This window comes from Ursus americanus, chromosome 1 (genome assembly GCF_024610735.1).
Source record: "Ursus americanus isolate L20-20 chromosome 1, mUrsAme1.1.p, whole genome shotgun sequence".
Taxonomy (NCBI): domain Eukaryota; kingdom Metazoa; phylum Chordata; class Mammalia; order Carnivora; family Ursidae; genus Ursus; species Ursus americanus.
In genome coordinates, this window is record NC_142127.1 from 56,213,754 (window position 1) to 56,234,416 (window position 20,663).

General features: G+C 38.9%; 1 protein-coding gene across 9 annotated transcripts in view; it reads right to left on the reverse strand.

Moving 5' to 3' along the window:
• The window catches only part of ZNF385B (zinc finger protein 385B), a 296,219-nt gene that overhangs the window by 13,486 nt on the left and 262,070 nt on the right, over nt 1-20,663 (reverse strand). For all 9 annotated transcript variants that reach the window (XM_045806235.2, XM_045806236.2, XM_087861857.1 and 6 more), the window contains one exon: nt 16,089-16,251. In XM_045806235.2, coding sequence (XP_045662191.1) covers nt 16,089-16,251 — 163 coding nt within the window. The remainder of the gene's footprint in view (nt 1-16,088; nt 16,252-20,663) is intronic.

Below are 20,663 nucleotides of genomic sequence, written 5' to 3' on the forward strand. Positions count from 1 at the left end.
AATGCAATAACCACATATCCTTATTTTAAAATTTTATAATCTTACAGATTAGATCTGCTTAAATTCGAAACATATATAGTGAAAACTTATATATCTGAAGAACAGGTCAATAAGTTAAACAAACAAAGGGGAAAACAGTGATTCTCTACAGGGAATAAACACAGTCAGTCGGCTTCCCCCTGGAAGATTTATCCTTCTTAAGTTCCCTACCAATATCGCCAACCTCTCATCAGCAAACACCTGGTGTCCTGCTTTTTACAGAAATGAGGAAGTGGGATGAGTTTTCCCTGATGTTACATTTTCTTCCGTTTGCACCTTTTTTCTTCACGTCTCTGAGGAAAAGGTACATGTTTCTACCTGTCTATCTTTTACTTTTCTCTCTTTCCTGTAGTTCTGGCTACTTTCTTTCTACTGGGTTCTTTCTTTCTGTTTCCAAAATGCTGAAACTTCCATGTTCCAAAAGTCATTCCCTGACTTGGTTCACTCCTGGAGTCTTCCACCTGTCTTCCCTTTGGTGCAGAACTTGAAGTGGTCATGTGAAGTGGCTCTTCTATTTCCTTTCTTCCTGTTTATCCTTACCCTCCTGCAAAACCAATGGTCTCTCTTCAGTCTTCTCTTGTGTTGGGCCAAGTTCCTTCTTGAAATGCTTTTCTCCCTTGATGTCGACAGACACTGGCCTTGCCTGGTTCTCCTTCAACCTCTGCAACAGTCCCCTTCACCAGCTCCTCTTCTTTTGCTTGCCCCTAGTGTTGGCATTCCTCAAGATGGCGCTCTTGTCCTCTCCGATGTTTATATGTTCTAATTCATTCTAATAACTTCTACCACATTGACATAGATTCCAAATCTGTAGGTGAAATCTCTACCTTCCTCACAGGTTCAAGATTCTTTCCCCCTAATAGTCTGTGGGACATCTATTTTAGATGTTTCGTGGGTATTTCAAACTCAACCTGGTACTGAATGAATGATCTCCACCTAGCGGCCCTTCCAAGTAGTCCCCTTATAAATCAATGACATTACTAGTTGTACATCAGAACTGTGAGCAATAACTTGAGTTCTTCCTTCTCCTACCTTATATGTTTAATGAATGACCTACGTTTATTAATACTATCTTCTAATATTTCTTCTATCAGCCTTATTCAATCTTTATCCAGCAGACAGTTCTTCAGCATTTACTATGTGTCACTGCCTCATTTCAGGCCCGCATTCTCTCTGAATGACCACTAAACTTCTTTCTAGATCTTGCTACTTCTAGTCCCCAAGCCCACCTCCTCCCTCCTTTTCTTTGCCTATGCTCTCATAATCCTCTTCATATAAATTATATTTTAATCTTGCATTAACTATAATTTTTTCCACAGTTAAAATTATTACCAGGGTAGAGAGATTCTTGAGTCCTGCAACAATGTCCTAATTCATCTTTGTGCCCAGTGTACAGAAAGCCATAGATGGGCAATCAATATGTTGAAATAAGGAATGTTCAATTCAGTGCAGTGCCTTTTAGCCTCACAAGTCAAAATACTAGATATTCACTGTTAATGGCTGAATGATAAAGTGAAATAAACGTAGAGAGAACAGACATTTCCACTGTTGATTATGTAAAATACTTGTATCATTGTTGTTGCAGGTATATAAGTAATCAATATTTAATGTCATTTGAGGTTGAAGTAATTCTCTTAAGAATGGGTCTTCTTGACACGTACTAGGATAGAGTCATAACAACAAGTATGTTGTGCCAGGTCCAATATTTTGATTTGCTAAAATGAACAAACCTATAGATTTTATTATCTTCTTTAGCAGGAATCCTACATAAGCTTACATAGAAACAATAAGCATGTACCTAGGCCAGAAAAATCTAAAGCACATGTGAAAACAAAATATCATCAAAGGATAGCCCATGCTCTTTGCAACTAAACTGATAATCCTGTTGTCATGGCAAGGTTTCAGTCATAGCAACACCGTGGGTCTTATGTTTGGAGATTCATCAGATCTGTGGCTCAACAATCCATTTTGGCAATGATGTAAGCAGTCATTAACAAATGACATCCCAGTATATTCATCTGTGTTATCGACAGTTACATGATTGATATATTTATGCAATAATATTCCTTAAGAAATTCCAAGTACTAGGACTTATGCCATAATTTAATTTTCTCCACCCTTTTAGGAATAGATGTCTATTACTGAAGGTGTCATTTTGCAGGTTTTGTATCTTAGTGACGGTACCACTCACGGCCTACCCAGATCTCCAAGGCACGTAACCTTTATGGCACATGCCCTGAGATTGACCTAGTACACTTGCAGTCCTCTAGCCACCGTTTAGCTCCTTCCAAAAAGATTCCTCATTTAGATTTGATCTAATTCCAGATGTCCTCAAACATTACCCAACATAGTATAGGCTGGTTTATCTCACAACATCTACTAGGTTAGTCAACTTGTTTCATTAGTCACAGGATTTCTTGTTGGAAAATGTCTGATCGCAATGCCTCACTTGAGCGTAAACTGCTAAACAACCTTTAGAAACAAAGAGTTCTCTATATGACTTATGCCATTTTGCAGGTGTGGAAAACAAAACAGAGTACTTATCTGACAAGCCCAGAGACACAAGTAGCCAAGGACAGACACGGAAATTAAAGCTAGTTTTTAAAATTCTCAGAGCACTCAAATATCATACATTAGGTCAACTGATGCCAGTGGGGTCCTTCACATCTAATGCTGCATTACCATGCCTCCAGCTAAATCCCGGAAACCCTGCCTCTTCGAGCACAGTTGATCACTGTGAAGCTTGCTAATTCCTAATTAACTATGTTTATGTCTGAATTTCATATCTCGGCCTTTAGACTAATCCTGGAAGCAGGGAAAATTGTCTATAAAACTGACTCTTCACTGAATCAGAATCTATATGTCTTTATTTTTTTTAAAGATTTTATTTATTTGACAGAGAGAGAGAGTGCACACGCGCACTGAGGGAAGGGCAGAGGGACAGAAGCAGGGGGAGCAGCAGGCAGAGGGAGGGGTAGGAGCAGGCTCCCCGCTGAGCAGAGAGCCCTATGCGGGGTGATTCTGGACTTGATCCCAGCACCCTGGGATCGTGACCTGAGCCGAAGGCAGAGTCTTAACTGACTCAGCCACCCAGGTGCCTCTATAGGTCCTTACTTAAAAAAACAAAAAGCTTATTTATTTGAATTAACTTAGGACGCATGAAAGTTAGGTGACAGATTTTGTAAGTTCAAAACAGGTCCTGTACCGTCATTTTCTGCCAGACTGCGATCCTGAGTCAGGATATCCTGCTCTTTCCATTTGAAAGCCTATGTCAGTTGGGGTCTGACCACTGGGCTACACCCTGCGGTGATTTTGTGGTCCAGTGAAATGATAGTCATTGCCTAGCTCTGCATGACAACTGCCCTGTCGTCCTTCATGCCACTTTTTTGGGGAGCAGAAGCTGCCAGTCTCACACTCAGATAAAGCGGTGGCATCTCCAAGTATCTCCCTGTAGAAGCTGGCAGCTCACACGCTGTATCAATGAGCTGGCACTGAGTCTGGCGAACATGTCACTTTTCTAAGGGAGCACAAAAGAGGGCTTGTTTGCTAGAGTTGGAATCTAATGAACAGCTTTCTCCTATTTTGTGTAGTTTTCCAGCCATTTGACTTGTACAATAGAGAAATCATATTTCAACTTCTTCAGGTTGAAAAATTGCCCCTCTTCCGATTTGTCACTGAGAGATGTGAAACCGTTATTTCCGAGGCAGCTTTATTATGGAAAATAGAATAAGTAACTCCTGTCCCTCAAATCAAGTCCCTCAGGGAGTAGGTCCAGTAGCGATTCAAAAGCCAGGACCAAGATTAAAAACTAATTTTCTAGGTGGAATGAGAAACAGGTTCTTTCCCTTCTAAATGAATGGCCCTTTACAGAGGAAACATCGATTCACAAGGTATAAGGAAAAACATTTGAGTTCTGCTGCTCCCACTTCTTCCCTCTCTAGATATGGAATTGAGGGGTTAGCTCTGAAACTCCAGGTAGACTGACAAGGGAAGGGTCAGCCTGAGAGGTATTGATGACATTGAGTCTTTCGTCATCTAAAAAATGTATCTTTATTTAATAGAGAAAATACAAAAAAAAATTACTTTCTGCAAACAACTTATTGCCTCAGGCTGCTCCGGGGAGATGGGTGTGGGCTGCCACTCTTTATGGACCCAACGGGGCACTGCGTGTCCTAAGGAGACTGCAGACACCCAGGGGCTAGACTGCCAAGTTTAAGAAAGCTACTAATCCTTTAAAAAATATATTGCTAAAAGCCATTCGTACTTTGACATTTTGAATCTAGCATTTGTGCCCAAATTCAATCTGCTGCTTTACTATGAAACTCTCAAAGGTGGCTTTCTATTTAAGGCCTATGGCTTGCAGGAGAAAGTCTGTTGATCATAGAGAGTTTCCTTTAAAAAGTGATGTCAATTCAAGAGGCCTGGACACCCAGAGGGGTTCGTCTAGAGGTTCTCATCCTCTAGATCCCTTAGGAATACTGTGACATGGTGGGGCTTTATGGTTACAAGTTTCTTGCCCACCTATCCGTGCCCTGAGATACATAAACTCATCAAGTCATTGGAAGTTATTATGCAAATAGCACAGTATATGGAAATAGAGAAAAAAACCCCATAAGCCTCCCACACTAAGCAGGATTTTTAACCTGGGGGGTGGTCTATGGACTCCCAAGGGACCCATGAGTTCACAGGATCCATGAACTTGGGTGGAAAAAAGAAATGTTATCTTTATTTTCATTTGTCTCTGATTGAAATTTAGCATTTTCTTCAATTACAAATGAAGGCAAAAAACTCTTGCAGTCTTAACAGTACCTGCACCTCTGTCCACCGATAGAAATAATATTTTCATCAGATATTACAGTTGTCATAAAAAGCTTGCAACGCTGTTTATGCCTCACATTACTTCAAAATTATCATTGATATTAGACCTGTTGCTAGATCTTATTTAACGCATTATTGCTATGTTACCATGTCATCATAAAAATTTGACAAACTGTATTCGCGATGCTTGGCTTTCTTTGTAAAACTATTACGTTTCATTTTATGGATTTAAAAACATCCTTCTGAGGGGCACCTGGCTGGCTTATTCAGTGGAGCATGTGACTCTTGATCTCAGGGTCGTTTTTTAGAGCCCCACACTGGTTGTAGATACTACTCAAAAAAAGAGGCAATGAAAACAAATAAAAACGTCATTCCGAGAATAGGCCGCAGGAATCCATGGCACAAAAAGAGGTTAAGAACCTCTGTGTTTATGGCCATCACTTCATGCTGCCTTCTTTCTGTTCCTAGCCATCATTTCAACCACTTTTTTACCAACACCCTCATCTCCCTTCCTTGTCCCCAAGTGTCCTCTCGGTGCTTCAATTATTTAAACCAGGCAGTCTTTCAGATCTGAGTCCCATGGAGTACTGGTCCTTCTGATGAGTTCCTCCTCCCTTCCACCCCCACCAAACCAGGGCCCCTGTTTGCAAGGCTACCTTCTTTCCCATCAGGCAGAGGGAGCTTAAATCCTCTGCCTAGGACTTCCTTTCCTTCTCAGACAAGGTCAGCATCCCTCTGTTTTCATTTAGCTTGTCATCACTTGCTCGGCATTTACTCTTCCAGACAGTGTGATCTCAGGAGGGCAAGGCCCAAGTCTGCCTGATTCACCGTCACATCCCCAGTGCCTAGCATGACACGGTGCATTCGGTGGGGCCTTAATAAATACAGGCAAATACATGCATGAACAAACCATTTTGTAACTTTTGATTTAGTGTATTACATGCATTTTTCATGTTGCTTTCATTTACTGTAAGGCTGCATAATATTGTAGTGGGTATAAGTACTTTATTGAAGTAACCTTTCTGGTACCGATCATCCTGTTTTCACTTTTCATTAATAGAAATACTGCTACAGTAAGCATTTTCATTTGTAACATTTTATTTTTTTGCTTTGTATTTAGGATTATTTCATAAGTATAAATCGTAGGAAGAGGAATTAACTGGTCTAATGAAATGAGCATTTTTATGGCTTAAATTTATTCTATGAGGTTGCTTTCCAAAAGGGTTCTCTCAATTTAAAATGCCATAAGTAACATAAACAGAACATCTCCTAGTGGTTTTTCAAAATATTCAAAAAAACTTTTACTGGATATTAATCATTATGTCTTATGGATTAATCAAAGGACTGAATAAAATTTTTGTTGAAAAGAATAAAATAAATAACTTCTCCTTAACTTAAAATGTGGTACACTAATTAATTTCCCATTGAATAAAAATATTTTCTTTATTAACAGGTAACTAAGAACAAAGACATTGTTGTAGGAAAGACAAATTGTTTTAACTTAAATAGGGCCGTTCTGCTAGTTAAATGAGTAAAAATTATCATAAAACTATGACAGAAGTTCAAATATTTGCAAGCAAGGAATAAAATAATCTCTATTATGACAAGAAATTCTAGTATTTATGTCATTTCATATTTGAAAGAAAACAAAGCACATATTTTCTAGAGGCTAACTAGTTAGTAGCATACAAATATTATTAAAAAAACTGCACACTAAGAAAATTTTTTACAAGAAGCCAGAAATAAAATGTATGAGCTGACAAGTTTCTCCTTTACTGACATGAATGCCAGCAGGGACTTGTCAGGCAGGAGCGTGTTTCTTACTCTGATCACACCCTCCCCTCCCCTCCTCAGTAGCCTACCCTGGCTCTAGGCCGGGCTGCTTCTCCACAGACAGCGCCCAGTTTTCTCCCTCAACAAATGGAGGTGTGTCGGGATAGCCTTTCTTTTAGTACTGTCTCTGTGTATAGAGCAGATTGCCAGCCTATGAGGTGGGGTAGCCATCTTATTGAAGGCAAAGGAAAAAGAGCTAACCAGTGTCCTCTTGCCCTGTCCGTATGCTAGAGAAGGTGCTACAGCTTCCGCATGAGATTCTTCTGAATGGTATTAGTTTAATACATGCTCTCTCTGTGACTGCCACGTGCAGGATGAAGTACCCGAAGCTGCAGAGGCCATAACAGATGAGAAGCATTGACCAGTGGGAGAATGAGTAGAAAGACAGTTCCTCCATTTATAGAAATGTGAGCAAGACCAAGAAGGTCCTTCCACATCTTTACATGTCCCCCTGGGAGAATCAGGCTCATCAAGCCTTAAGCTCTGCAAGGAAACACAAGTGTAAATAATTACTATGAGATAATAAAGCAAGCACATAACGAGGAATGTGAGTACAGGTCACTGTTGCACGGCAGCAAGGCATGGAATGGTCATAGAGTCAACAGGACAGTGTTGGGAAATGTCTTTGAACAATGGTTGCTTTTTTATGGCTAGTGTTTATTGAGTATCTGGGATGTGATAGGCACCAAGGCTGGCATTATTGACTCAATAATCCTGACAACTCTGGGAGGTAGGTCTCGGCCCTCCCATCTAACAGATGGGGAAACAGGTCAGTGAACATGATTTGATTAAAGTTATCTGGTCAGTGAGAAGAGGAGCTAATCTGTCTGACTGCAAGTTCATGCTCTTTCTACTACATTATACATACAATGTAGGTAAATGACACTCAAACATCATAGACCTTGGTTAATATGTCCCTATTCAAAGACACTCAAAACGTGACTTCTCAAAAATAAAACCAGCTGTAAAACAGGGTGGGAACAGAAATACACACCTTTCTGAAGTGTCAGACATCTAGAAGAGTCACTTAGTGAAAAAAATCTCAAAAAACCTTCAGAAAGCACGTGCAGTTAAAGTTCATGTACCTTCATCCAAAGGTGGCATATTGTGGTAGTGAATTTGAGGGGCTGCCTGGGGGAGAATCTGGGCTTGAAGCTATGTTCTCTCTGAATGACTCTAAGCCACCATTTCCCCTCCCTCGATCTCACTTTCTAGTATCCATCAGAGGACTGTATCATTAAATAAGATAGTATATATAAGACATTTAGCATATTAGCATTGGGCACACAGTAATCATTCAATTACACGTTAATTCTTAGTAGTACTGCTGTTAAAATTATTTTTTGCATTTAATTCTACTAAGATTGGCTCTGCTTTTCTAGACTAAACTATAATAGGTGCAGCATAATGGAAGATGATGATGGCTGCCCACCACAAGGGGTACCTGTCACCTTTCATGGATAGCAGCAAGAAGCGACAGCTCCACAAAAGGAAAAAACCCAAAGCTGTAAGAACGTCAATAAGGGGCATTTTTATTACGATTTACATTTTGCCAACCGCTTGCAAAATCTTTTCCTTTGATTCATAAAACTCCACTATGACGCAGGGAGGGCATTATTCCCAATTTACAAATGAGGAAACAGAGGCTCAGGGAACGTAATGCCTTCTCTGGAGACATGGCTAGTTAAAAGCGCGAGAGAACCACTGTCTACAGAGTCACTGTCCAATTCAGTAGTCATGTGTAGTACTTAAAATTAAATAAAAATAAATATTCAGTTTCTCAGTAGCACAAGCCACATTTCAAGTGCTGAACGGCTATGTGCAGCTCATGGCACTCATGTTGGACAACACAGATTACAGACCATTTTCATCACCACAGAGTATTTTGCTGAATGGAGCTGGCCTACAAAAATGAGGGCACCAAACTACTCACGTGCAATACTAGGCCCGGTATCCACTATAGTGAACCTGATTCTCGGAGCAAGAAATCAGGGAAGGGGAAAATATTTTATAAATGTTTCTATGAAAAATACTTGACGTTTTATACTATAAAGCTAAATTTATGCGGTACCATCAGAATTGGGCCTAGAATCCCCCAAAGTACCAGTGCCCTGAACACAGGCTCTACAAATATTTGCTGAGTCATTCTATTTGATCATCCACGCATCTCAAAAAAGATTTCACTGTCAGAGAATTCTTCCTGAAGCAAATAAGTGGAATGCCATTAAATGTATATAATAACCTTTGTTAAAACCTCAGGGACATTTTTGGTTGTGCATTTACAAAATTATTCGATGTACATACGAAATCCTCTTATATTCCAGTATCTTGTCGATGCAGAAAAGTTGTAAATAAGTGTAATCAAAAGAGATGAATACCAGTTAAAATATGTCTGAAGATGAGAAAAGTTTTTGGTAGTGATCGACGCCTTAATGAGGTTTTGCTTCTTGGAATGGTTTATAAGATATCCCGAGTAAATTGTAAGTTAAGAGATCCTCAGCAAATCGTGAGTGAGTCTCAGTGGTTGGTTCACTTCCTTAGAGTGGTGCTAAGGAAACAGCTTTCAGAAGTGGAGAAACTAACAATAAATGCTCAGTCTTATTCTGAAGCAATATAAAATCCTCCCAAGTTTCAGAAGTTCGTTTCCAGAGTCTGACAAACACGGAACTATCTAGGAATCTTCAGCGTTGCCTGGCAGGATGCTGTTGTCAAATTCAAGGTGCATGGGCAAAGATGGAGGCAGTTTCATGTTTTAAATTGACTTTGAAAGTCTTAATGATATATGTACATTTCATGAAAATCTGAGCCTTAGTATAATGGTCTGTTCTTTTTAGACAGATGGGACTCCATTTATGTTCTACATGATTGTACCCCAGAATTTCAGACTGAAGGTGTTTGTCATAAATATAGTTAATCTATTATTTTATGAGGGATACTAAATCTCGGCCTCCCGGATTGGGAGAGATGTATGCCAAATTTATGACGGCACTTGTCTATAAATGACAGGTGCTGCCAAAGCAGAAAACTATCATTTTCTTCACCTCAACAGCACAAGGTCCTGCTGCTGGAGACAGAAAGGGGGGACGAGGCAGTTACAAAGGCCTCGCTGGCTAATTGATGGAGTCCCGTGGCAGTCAGCGGAAATGAGAAGCTGTCGTTTGGAAAACTTGGCCCCATTTGTAACAACACATAAAAACTATGAAACACACAGGGGAACCCATAAAAATGACGAGGCAAGGGTCTCTCCATTTGTATCCTTGGCAGAAAGACTCTTCGACAAAATTGAAAATACACTTTCATAAAGCAATAGGGTAACCATAAAAACCTGAACTACGGCCTTTCCAGGTAAATCATACTGATCTACTAGTTGATAACTACTTGGGGTTCATACCCGAGGAATTGCCACAATTCAGAAGCACCATACGCTGAAAACGAAAATGAGCCGTTTTGAGGTATTCTACCCCTTTCCTTCCTTCTTTTGTCTTTTCTGACACTGTCATCTCACAGTTCCCATGGTATGATCACGGAGATGGCCTAAACAAAACCATCTTCCTATCCCCAGTGGAAATATTTGGATGGAATGATTCAAAATGCTAATGAATCTGTGGACAGAGTTCAGGAAAACCCAGCTGGACGCTTTAGAGGGCAGTTCAAGGCTTCTGCCGTAATGGGGATGCCCTACCCAGTGTCTACCTCTACTTCAGTGAGCATTTGGCTCTAGATACATGAAATCTATAATTGTCAAACTGGAGCTTTGAGAACACTCGTCATTTACCCAGAATGAATGCTTTCATTCAAACTTGCCCTGGAAAAGATCTGTAACATCTAAAGCTTTGTTCTATTACGGTTAAACGCTACAGACGACAACATACTGCGTAGGAACTAAAGATTATTAATAAAACAAAGCCTTAACGTTTCTTTCAGTGCCATAGTTTCTACTGGAAAATATCAACAGTCAGCAAGTAATATATGGAGGTAGGCGGGGGGGCGGGGCTTGGGTTAAACAGGTGCTGGGTATGAAGGAGGGCACTTGTGATGAGCGTCGGTGTTGTGTGTAGGGGATGAATCGCGAGGTTCTATACCTGAAACTAATCTCGCACTGTATGTTAACAGCTGGAATTTAAATAAAAACTTGGGGAAGAAAAACTGAAGTAATGTAAGGTCCTACTCACTAACTCTTTAAAAAGTAGTTTAGTGGTTTCTGACTTTGCCCATTGGGATACTCGTAGTCATTCCTAAGGAAGAGAAGTTTAGAAGTAATGGGAATAATGGCATATGCGTGGGACAGGAAGTCCTGACTTTACTGGGATATGAATGTTGCAACCTCACACGAACTATTCCACGTTTCCTAGACGCAGGTTCCTCATCATTACCGTATTTTGGGGAGCAGCTTCAAGGTGGTAACTCCATATTATTTTTCTTTGTAGCCTTAATATCCAACACATTAAAAAAACACACACAGTAGGCTGGAAGCTCTTCCAAGGCAAGAAAATGTTTTTGTGTTCAGTGTTGCACCCTAAGTATCTGGCAAAATATACATATACACTACACCATTTAGTATAGATAGTGAATACTTCTTGAGTAAATAAATGGATATAAAGTTTGTTGAATGAATGAATGAAAGATGGTTACTAACTTCTGCCCTACCAGTCACAGGGATATTGAGAGGGTCATACAAAAACATATATGTGACAGGATTTTATAAATTGAACAAATTTAAGGTGTTCCTATTGTTATATTTCAAGCAGAACATGCTGGTTTCATTATCTTTGCTCTTAATTGCATTTATAAATATATCTATAGCTTTTGAATCATTCCATCTGCTTTCATCTGTTTAGACAGCAATTGATTAAAGGCTGTTTAGCTCTCAATAGCTTTATATACTTTGAACTAGAAATGGGTTTTTCCCATTTGATATCTAACTAATTAAAAAGATCTAGTGCTAAAGACTAGACATATGGACCATTAGGTTGACTACCATGATATTTTATCATTAGGTTGATTATAAAAATATTTTATTATTTTCAAGAAATAAGGCTTTTTGAAGGCTCTGGGTTTTTCTGAACCTGGTATGCGGGGTTAAATGCTGTCACAAAGAGCGTTCAGTTTGATGTATAGGACATATTATCACAGGGAAGTGTACTGTCATACGGCATTGACACTTGAACTCTGGGGAGAAATTTGGGTCGAGTGTCTGGCTACCATGTTCCAGCCATCTTCCTGAAGCTGCTTAATGCTTGCTGTGTTTTGACCCTAATTCTCCTAAAGCACATTTCTCCTCCCTCCTACCATGTTTTGAACTCCCACTAATGCATCATTAAAAGTTGGGATAGATCCTGGGAGACCATGAAACCATTTCTTTGGATTTTACATCTAATTCTATCCCAACTTCTAAAAGGTGAATATGGATAACTATTTTTAACTGCCTTTAATGAAACATATTTTTTTTCAATCATGTGGTCAGAACTTCTTACAATAAATGAAATACAAGCCATTACGGTTTAAACTCATTTTGTTTACTGACCTGAGAGGAAAAAACAGAAAGCTTGCCATGATACCCTGGAACGTTTATGTCCGATAGCTCCATTATAACAAATCTATCTGGATTTTGCTGATCCAGCTACAATGTGAGCCACATGATATCTCCAAATGGATCATAAAATTAAAAAAAAAAAAAAACAGTTGTTCCAAGTGCCAAAACGGCAAGTAATAAAGCTTTTCTAACTCTTAGAAGATTGTTAGGCCACTTCTTAGAATAAATAATCTGTGCTCTTGAGGAACAGACAGAGGTCATCTATGGGTCCCATGCTCCTTGTTAGATATTCTGAAATAACACTTTTCCTTGACTGATATTTGGTGAATCCCAGGATGCTGCCTTCCCTTAACATCTGGCTATTCCCTCTCCCTCAAGATTTGTCCTCATTGAACAAGATTTGCCCTCTATTGCTAAGTTATTGATGCTAAAATATGAGAATGAAAATTGAATTAGTCAATCAAATGGATGCTGTGAACCTGGGTATTTGAAATCCGGTGGCTGAGACATCAAGTAATGAATATATTCATTTTGATGTAAGTATCTAAGGGTCATGCAGATACTGCTGAAGCCCACTTGATAGCATCTCTTCATTCACAAGAGAAAGACCAATGCTAGGCAACTTCAGTCTCGTAGGAATTGGCAGTCGACCATGATTTTTCACTGTGACTGTTGCTCTAATTTTTGGCTGACTCCTTAGAGACAATGTTGTCTGAAATAAAACATTTGGTCAATTAAGTGCCATAGTCACTATTCCTTTTCCCTTCTCCTTCTTCCTCTCTACATTCCACCTAGACCATTTATGAAGGACTGGTTTTTGTGTCTTCTGTTCTTCTAAAACAGGGAATTTATTTATTTATTTAATTTATTTTTGTGTTTGTTTGAAGTGGGCTCTATGCTAAGCTTGAACTCATGAACTCATGAGATCAAGAGTCAGATGCTTAACTGACTGAGCCACTTAGAAGCCCTCTAAAATAGAGTTTAAAATAGAATAAAAACCAGTTTCCAAAAAATCTGCAACTCCGACAAAGCTGTGGGAGCTTTTTAAGGATTTAGAAATAGGTAGTTAAGCAACAGGTTACATATCACATTGTTTCACCAGGTTTCCCATCTGGGCAAACTTTCTAATTTTCCAACATGGAAACTCTACTACATATATGTGGGAATTCTTGCTTAGAAGCTGATATTCATTTGAAGGTAACAAAAGAATATATATCTATTTAGCAAATACAACCCACTTTATTTTTAAATAGTGCCATCTTTAGCAACTTTGGTATTGCCTTTGTGGATATGATAGAACAAATAAAGTATTTCATTAGTATTAATATTTATAGAAAACATGGGGAAATGAAGAAATAATTTGAATGGCCCAACCAATGAATTATCAAATCATTTACACAGATTCTGAGTAAAGAAACATGGAAAACGAGCTAACCCAAAATATAGGTGGTTGCTATTACTTCTGGACTAAGTTTCGACAGTGACCCAGTGAGTGAAGGCAATACTATTAGACCAAGTCCTTGGGGTGCATAGAGAAGTGGCAGAGGAAGCAGAGGATGTGGGATTAGAGACCACCACATAGCTACTGAAGAAGAGATTCTGTGGTTGAGATTTGTTTTCCTCTCTCCCCACTCTCATCCCCTAGGGTCATTCTAGATCTCAGTTCTCTTTCCTTCTTTATACCACGGCTATACTTGACCCTGATGTGTTCCTATTGCTTACTAGGCAAACACAAGTGCTTAGAAAGTCTCTTCTGTTGAGACCTCACTAGTATTTGATGGTAGGAATAAATGCCTTGAATTGTTTAAACTTTAACACATGCTCATTGGGTACCATGTAGTTATAAGAAATGCTGTGATTATGACCCAGGCCCCTGATATTCTATTTCTATATTCCTCTTTCCTATCCCCTAGTCTTTGACTTTTTTTTTTTTGTACTTCCTTTCCTTTTCTTCTACATCTTTCCTTCTCTAATTGTCTTCTATACTTTTATTGATTCTTCTTTCATTGATCCTTCTCAATTTCCATTTTTAACATATTTTTTTCCTGCTCGATACTTTTACTACTATCCCTGGACATACTCAATTCCTGAGTAATAACATAGCTAGGGGAGCACTGAGCACACACAACAGCAATACTGGAGCATTTACAATACCTACCAACTGTGTCATTAGCTCAACACAGAAAATACGCCAAAAGAATGGAGTGACACTAACTTCCATTGTTTTATCATCTTACGTATAAGTTCTGCTGTGCTTAAGGAGCATAATTCAGGTACTAAAACTTTTGGCAGGGTAGTTTCATAGAAGCAACAATATCCTGTAGAAAATGAAACCAGGCAGGAAGTCAGGAGATGAATGGATCCTGTTCTTCCAAACACTGGGTAACCTCTAGTAAATAACTCCGGCACTGTGGACCCCGCCTCGTTTGCTATTTTGTAAACCCTAACATCTGATAGGGCTGCGTGAAGGATTAATTCGATAATATACATAAAAAGACTTTGTTCTACAGAAGGGGAGAAGTGTGATGTAATAATCTAGTATTTATCATCTGTTCATCAGATAACATAATTTGATGATTCTATCATACAAAGAACAAATGTTTTTATTATCAAATTTGGGTTAACTCACTCCTAGGCTGCAGAGCTGTTGGAACCACCATTTCTGGGACCTAATCAATAATTGTGCCCTCCTAAATAGTCTTTTTGTCTTACCAGGCTTTCTGAAACTTCTTCTGATAGTAGCAGATTTGCTCTTCTCCAAGGCCCTGAGCAGCCACAAGAAAACATTCTTAAGTCTTCTCCTAAAATTCTACAATTATTTGAAGAGCAGAAGAGAATCAGAAGTGTGTGTGTATATGTATGTGTGTGTGTGTGTGTGTGTGTGTGTGTTTGTGCATGCGCGCCTGTGTGCTTCCAACAACAGAGAGGTCCCTGAAGAGAGAGTCAAACATTGAGAAAGGGATATATGCTCTTAATCTCCTTTCATAGGCACTGTTCCTCAATTAGTCACTGAAACAAGATGACTTATCCATCTTGGGCCTGAGGGACAGTTGTGAGTCTGTGAAAACCTTTTAAACATCCAATTTCATGGTATACGTGCTAGAAAAATGAATTTTTTCTCTTCTTTCTGAATCATTCAGTTTGAATCTACTCAGAAAAACTGCTGATTCATTGGACTATGAAATACAGACTCTTCTTAAGAGGCATTTCCTGTAGTAGCCCATTTCCAATTATGTAAAGCTCTTCTGCTAGTCAATTCATAACTTTTTAAATAGCTCCCTTAAAATCCTCAAGTTCACTTGTAACACAGAGGGGAACTCTACATAGACCTTCAAAAATCAAAATCTTCTATCACTGAACACCCTTCCAGATTCATTTAATAATGCCATTCTCAGAAAACTTCACCTTTTTGACCCACCCTTCCCCTTTACTGTGGTAAAAAAATATAAAAATGTCTATTAATAAACAACCTTAAGCACTCCTTCACTGAAAAAATCTATAGTAAAAACCAAACATAAAATGAATGAAAAGGTAATAAACTCAGTATTTTAGATCCATTTCTCGATTTTTGTCTAAACACATTGTGACCAAGTAGCCTCTGCTTACTTTCATGCATATATACATATATATATATATTTACACACACACACATATATATACTTAAATGTATATATTTAACAACATGGAATGGTAACATCAAATGCTTAGGTTCCGTGCAAACACACAACCCTTCCTGTGAAGGAAACATATTAATATTATAAAAACAAATCATGGAGAGTAACATGCAACAGCTGAGGGGAGGAGTTGGGGTTGGGGCAGGGGACCCGGAGAAACACAAAGAATGTAAAGAACAAAAAGTGTCATTGACCTGATTTGTCAGAGCTGTTGCCTGTGATTGGAGTGATGGAGCAGCTGGGATTAGCCTTTGCGCTGTCCTTGGAAGAAACCATTTTGGGTTTATTTTTCGTTGCCTCTAGTGCTTTGACCTTCTTGGCATGTTTACTTCCTTTGTAGTGGGCCTCGGCCTGGCTCTACAAAGGAGAACAAATCAGGCTCATTGTTTTGCTACTTACAAACACCACAATGGATGATCATGCAGGAGATTATACATTCAATCATAGGCGCCACGGACATTTACAACTCAGCACTCAACTACGTTTTTGGCATTTGATGAAGTGGTAGACCAGTTCCTAAGGGGGTTTTGCGTATTGAAACCTTCTCTACAGCACAGAGGGCCTGTGTCTTTAAAACCAGACATTATTATGAGTGGACACCAGGGCCGGGGCACAACTGTGATGCAGGTGAGCCTTGTCATCAGTGCCCTCCCACCACTGCCCGTTGCGGTTACTTCTCAGACATTGAGCTGGCAGCAAGCTGCTGTGAGTGTCCTCCACACACATTTCATTTTGTTTCCCTTCAGCTAAAAACCTGTTTGCCCTGTATCTATTTTCTTCCAGGCTCTGCTCTCTCCGACAGCAGCGGATGGGACAGAGAACGTGCTGGTGAGTGGAAATGGAGCTACATTTTAGAGTCGTCTACGTGTGCTTCATGCATCATTTTGAAGATTCAGTTTCAAGAATAGACAATTTAAGCCACAAGGGAAGGTCAGTCCTTGTTTCTAATCTCAAAAGTGATTCTGAAGTCAAAGCAGTTAATGTTACGCTCACTTATACGCAAAGCATAGGTGGAACTGTGACTTCAAAAGGAAGAAAGGAGATCAAGGCAACTGACTACTAACAATCTTTAAAAGACAAAAGCAAATTACAGCAAAACAAAAAAAACATTTAATCAATTTATTGGCATTTGGAAATTTTCCCTCTGCCTAAAGAAGAAGGAATTTTGTATTTTGGGCATCTAGCCTGAATACACATATTAACAAAAGAATCTAAGTATATTTGCTTCAATTTCATTTTGAGTAGACCCTGAAAATAAAAACATGAATTTGGCAAAAACAAAAAAACAAATTAAGAAATATATTATATGGTATATTAGCTTAGTTATAAAGGTGAAATGGATGATAAACTTTTCATAAAATGAGTTTTCATTACAGAATTTCTAAAATAGTAACTTTTTTAAATGTCCGTTTTCCTTATACATCTGTATGTACTTGAAGATGATAATACTAATGTTTTCATTCATTTTCCTCAGCAAGCAGAATACAGGTGGGGTGTATGTATGTGTGTGTGTGTGTGTGTGTGTGTATGTGAGCACAAGTGTAAGTAGATGGGTAGAAGTGACAATGGACAGAACGAGCCAGGTTTTAATTCTGTATTTCAACTAAAGATATGTGCGTGATTTCTTTAGTATAGAACACTGATCATCCGTGGTCAATAGCCTTATCTTGACTGCACACAGTACCTAATTTCCTGAATATCTTTTTATAAATATCATTGTAGATCATCATTGACTTCTAATTGCTCTTAGTTGGTTTGCTCACGGATTTCTCATATTGTTCTCTGTTAGGTTGGAAAAAATAACAAGTCCCAAGGAGGAGAAAAGTGGAACATAAGTTCTTTACTTTTTAAGAACCAAGAATGCTTAAATCCAGCTAATACAGATGGTTGGATACAAATTAAGAAAATATACAAATAAAAATTTAAAAACTGATAACATGAAGTGTTAATAATAGTGACTAATATCATTGAGCCTTTGCCAAGCACAGTTCTAAATGTATTACGTGTATTAGCTCATTTAATCCTCACGGTACTCTGTGAGGTAGGTACCATTATTAATCAGCATTTTACAGACAGAAAACTAGGCACAGGGAAATTAAAGAACATATCGAAAGTCACACAGGTAGGTATAGAAGCCACTTTGTTGATCTGAAATGCTTACACGGACACCCCTGTTTAAGTCTATGCCCACACATTTACATACTTGCACTAAGTTAACATTATAATTTTAATAAGAGGAAAAAATTACACACAAAGAAGCCACACTGCTTTTAATGATTTAGTGAAGATTATGTCTTAACAGAAGTTTCTATGAGTAGGAAAAATTGACTTAATTCATGGGAAATATACTGGCATAGTACGTTAGGCCTGCTCCTTCCCGAAAAGCTAAGAAAGTGCCATCTTTTAGGTATATATCAATTTCTACATGATATCAGGAGACCTAATAACTCATCTTTCCAAGTATACTAAACAGTGCGATGTTACTTTAGTGCCCTCCAGCTAAAGAAACATATGGTTCTCTAAATAAAACCTCCTAACACAAGATAAGCGGAGTGTCATTTCCTCATTACAATTTCCTGGCATCACTGTAGAAAGTTAACAGCATCAATTAGCACTTGAGATAAAGATCCAGCTAAGTGACACCTCACTGGATGCCAAGATGGAAAGAACTCTCCATAGCCGCGATCCACTTTCCTCTTGAGTTCTGGGGCATGGAGAGAAGTGCAACAAGGGAGCTTAGCTTCTACTCAATGTTATTTGGGAAGGACTCGTGGAATAAAGATAGTGGCAGGCACCACTCACTCACATTTGGCATCTTCCCAATTCCCGTGTGGTATTCTTGGTAGTAGCACTTTGCTATCCTCAGTACTGTATCTGGGGCAGTGTCAACAGCTTCTAAATCCTGGGCAAATCTTCAAGTGAAACTGAGACACTGTTAAATAGTAACACGATTAACCTGACTTCATTATCTAGGCCTCTTCTTAGTTGAGGAGTGAAAGAAACAAGGACAAGAGCCAGAAAACCCATGAACTAGGCAACGCAAATCAAGCCCAATCAACAATGGCTCTTGTGTCACTTCCAAGAGAACTGGTTGACCAGACTGACTTACTTTACACCTCGGCGACTGAACAGCAGACACATATTTGTCTAGTTCTAATGGCCTGCTTTATGCTTCTCCGCCAAAAGTGCTGCTGTGCCCCTACATGGCAATGGGCAAAGAAACCTGTTGCCAAGAATTGTCAGAATTAGAGCGTTGCCTAGACCACCATATTGACCTCCACACAAGAATTCCTCAGGATCGAGGTTCTTCTCTCACAGGTCACCCCAGGAGCAACCAGACCACCTACTGGTAGAAGAAGAGCTTTGACAGGAAATGACAACCTAGAGTTTTCTCTTCTGTTTATCTCCATGTTTGTTACTAAGGTCTTTTGCTTTCCCCAGTCCTCTCCCATCTCACAGGACCCCACTGGTCCAAACAAAAAAGATAAAGAATGGGATGAAGTATTGCTTTAAAAATAAAAACATAACACTAAAAATGTCTAAAATTCACTGTGCTCCCATTTCTGGTTTTTCCCTTATTTCTAATTCGGACTTGAGAGACACGCCTAGGATCGTGAAACACAATGTTAAACTACGTTCACCTTGTATAGAAAGAACACTCCCAAACACAAACTTACAAAGTGTCTGGGAAAGAGCAATGTTACTAGAGAAAGTCCTCAACCATTTATTTACCAGTAGAACTCATCTTGTTGCATTTTAAAAAGTAATTAGAACTCTTCCCTTCGTAAGAAAGTGCATCATTAAAACTATCGGTGCCTATTTTTCTGAGACCTTAGATTTCAGGATATTAAGCAACGTTACAGGGAAATAGCAGAGGTGAGTTAATTTTCAGAGAAACTCTATACACTAAAACGTCAAATAAAAAAGATGTCAAATGAACCACCATAAAAACAGGCTAACAAGGGGGAAACATTATTATTATTGCACAAAGAATTATTTAGCACCTGCCATGTGCTAGACATCAAGAAAGATTAAAAACAAAGACCCCTACTCACAAGAGTGGTTGGAAGGAAAAGACATGCATGCAAATAACTACAACTCAAAGCGGAGAGTGGAATTGTAAAATGGGATATAAAGAGCGACAAAGAAGGATAGAAGTTATAGGAGAGGTAAATCTCTTCGGATTGGAGGCGATTATGGAAACTTCAGGAGAAAGAGACATCGCAGCTGGGGCCTGCTCTGGGGGGCAGGTTCTAAATCGGCAGGAGGGGGTGGGGGGGTATTTCAGGCAAAGGGAACAGCATGTGCTAGGGCAGCGAAGTCCTGCGAACTATGCAGTATTCCCCAGGCATGTCCGCTTCTCAGCATCGTTAGAACACAGATAGATACAAGGAACAGGGAAAGGCTGCTGCATCGTGCTACCCTGAAAATTATTATCTCCTGTAAAACAGAAAATGTATAAGAGTGTTCCACAATTAACAAAACAAATGTTCTTTTTGTAGAGTCTCATAGAGAAAATGGTTGTAAAGTGAGATGTGGCTTTTGCGTCATGGATTTTGTCCTCTGCTCCAAACTATAATCCTATATTAAAACAACAACTAAATTATTTATAGTGAAGCTTTAGTAATTGTTTGAGATAAAAGCATGACAATTAAAAATACTACAGTTAAACATATTAAGGAACAAACTAAAGATTACTGAGTATTAACTGAATAATTACTTGAAGTTTTGCTTTAACATAGACTATTACTAACTATTAAAAGGTTGTT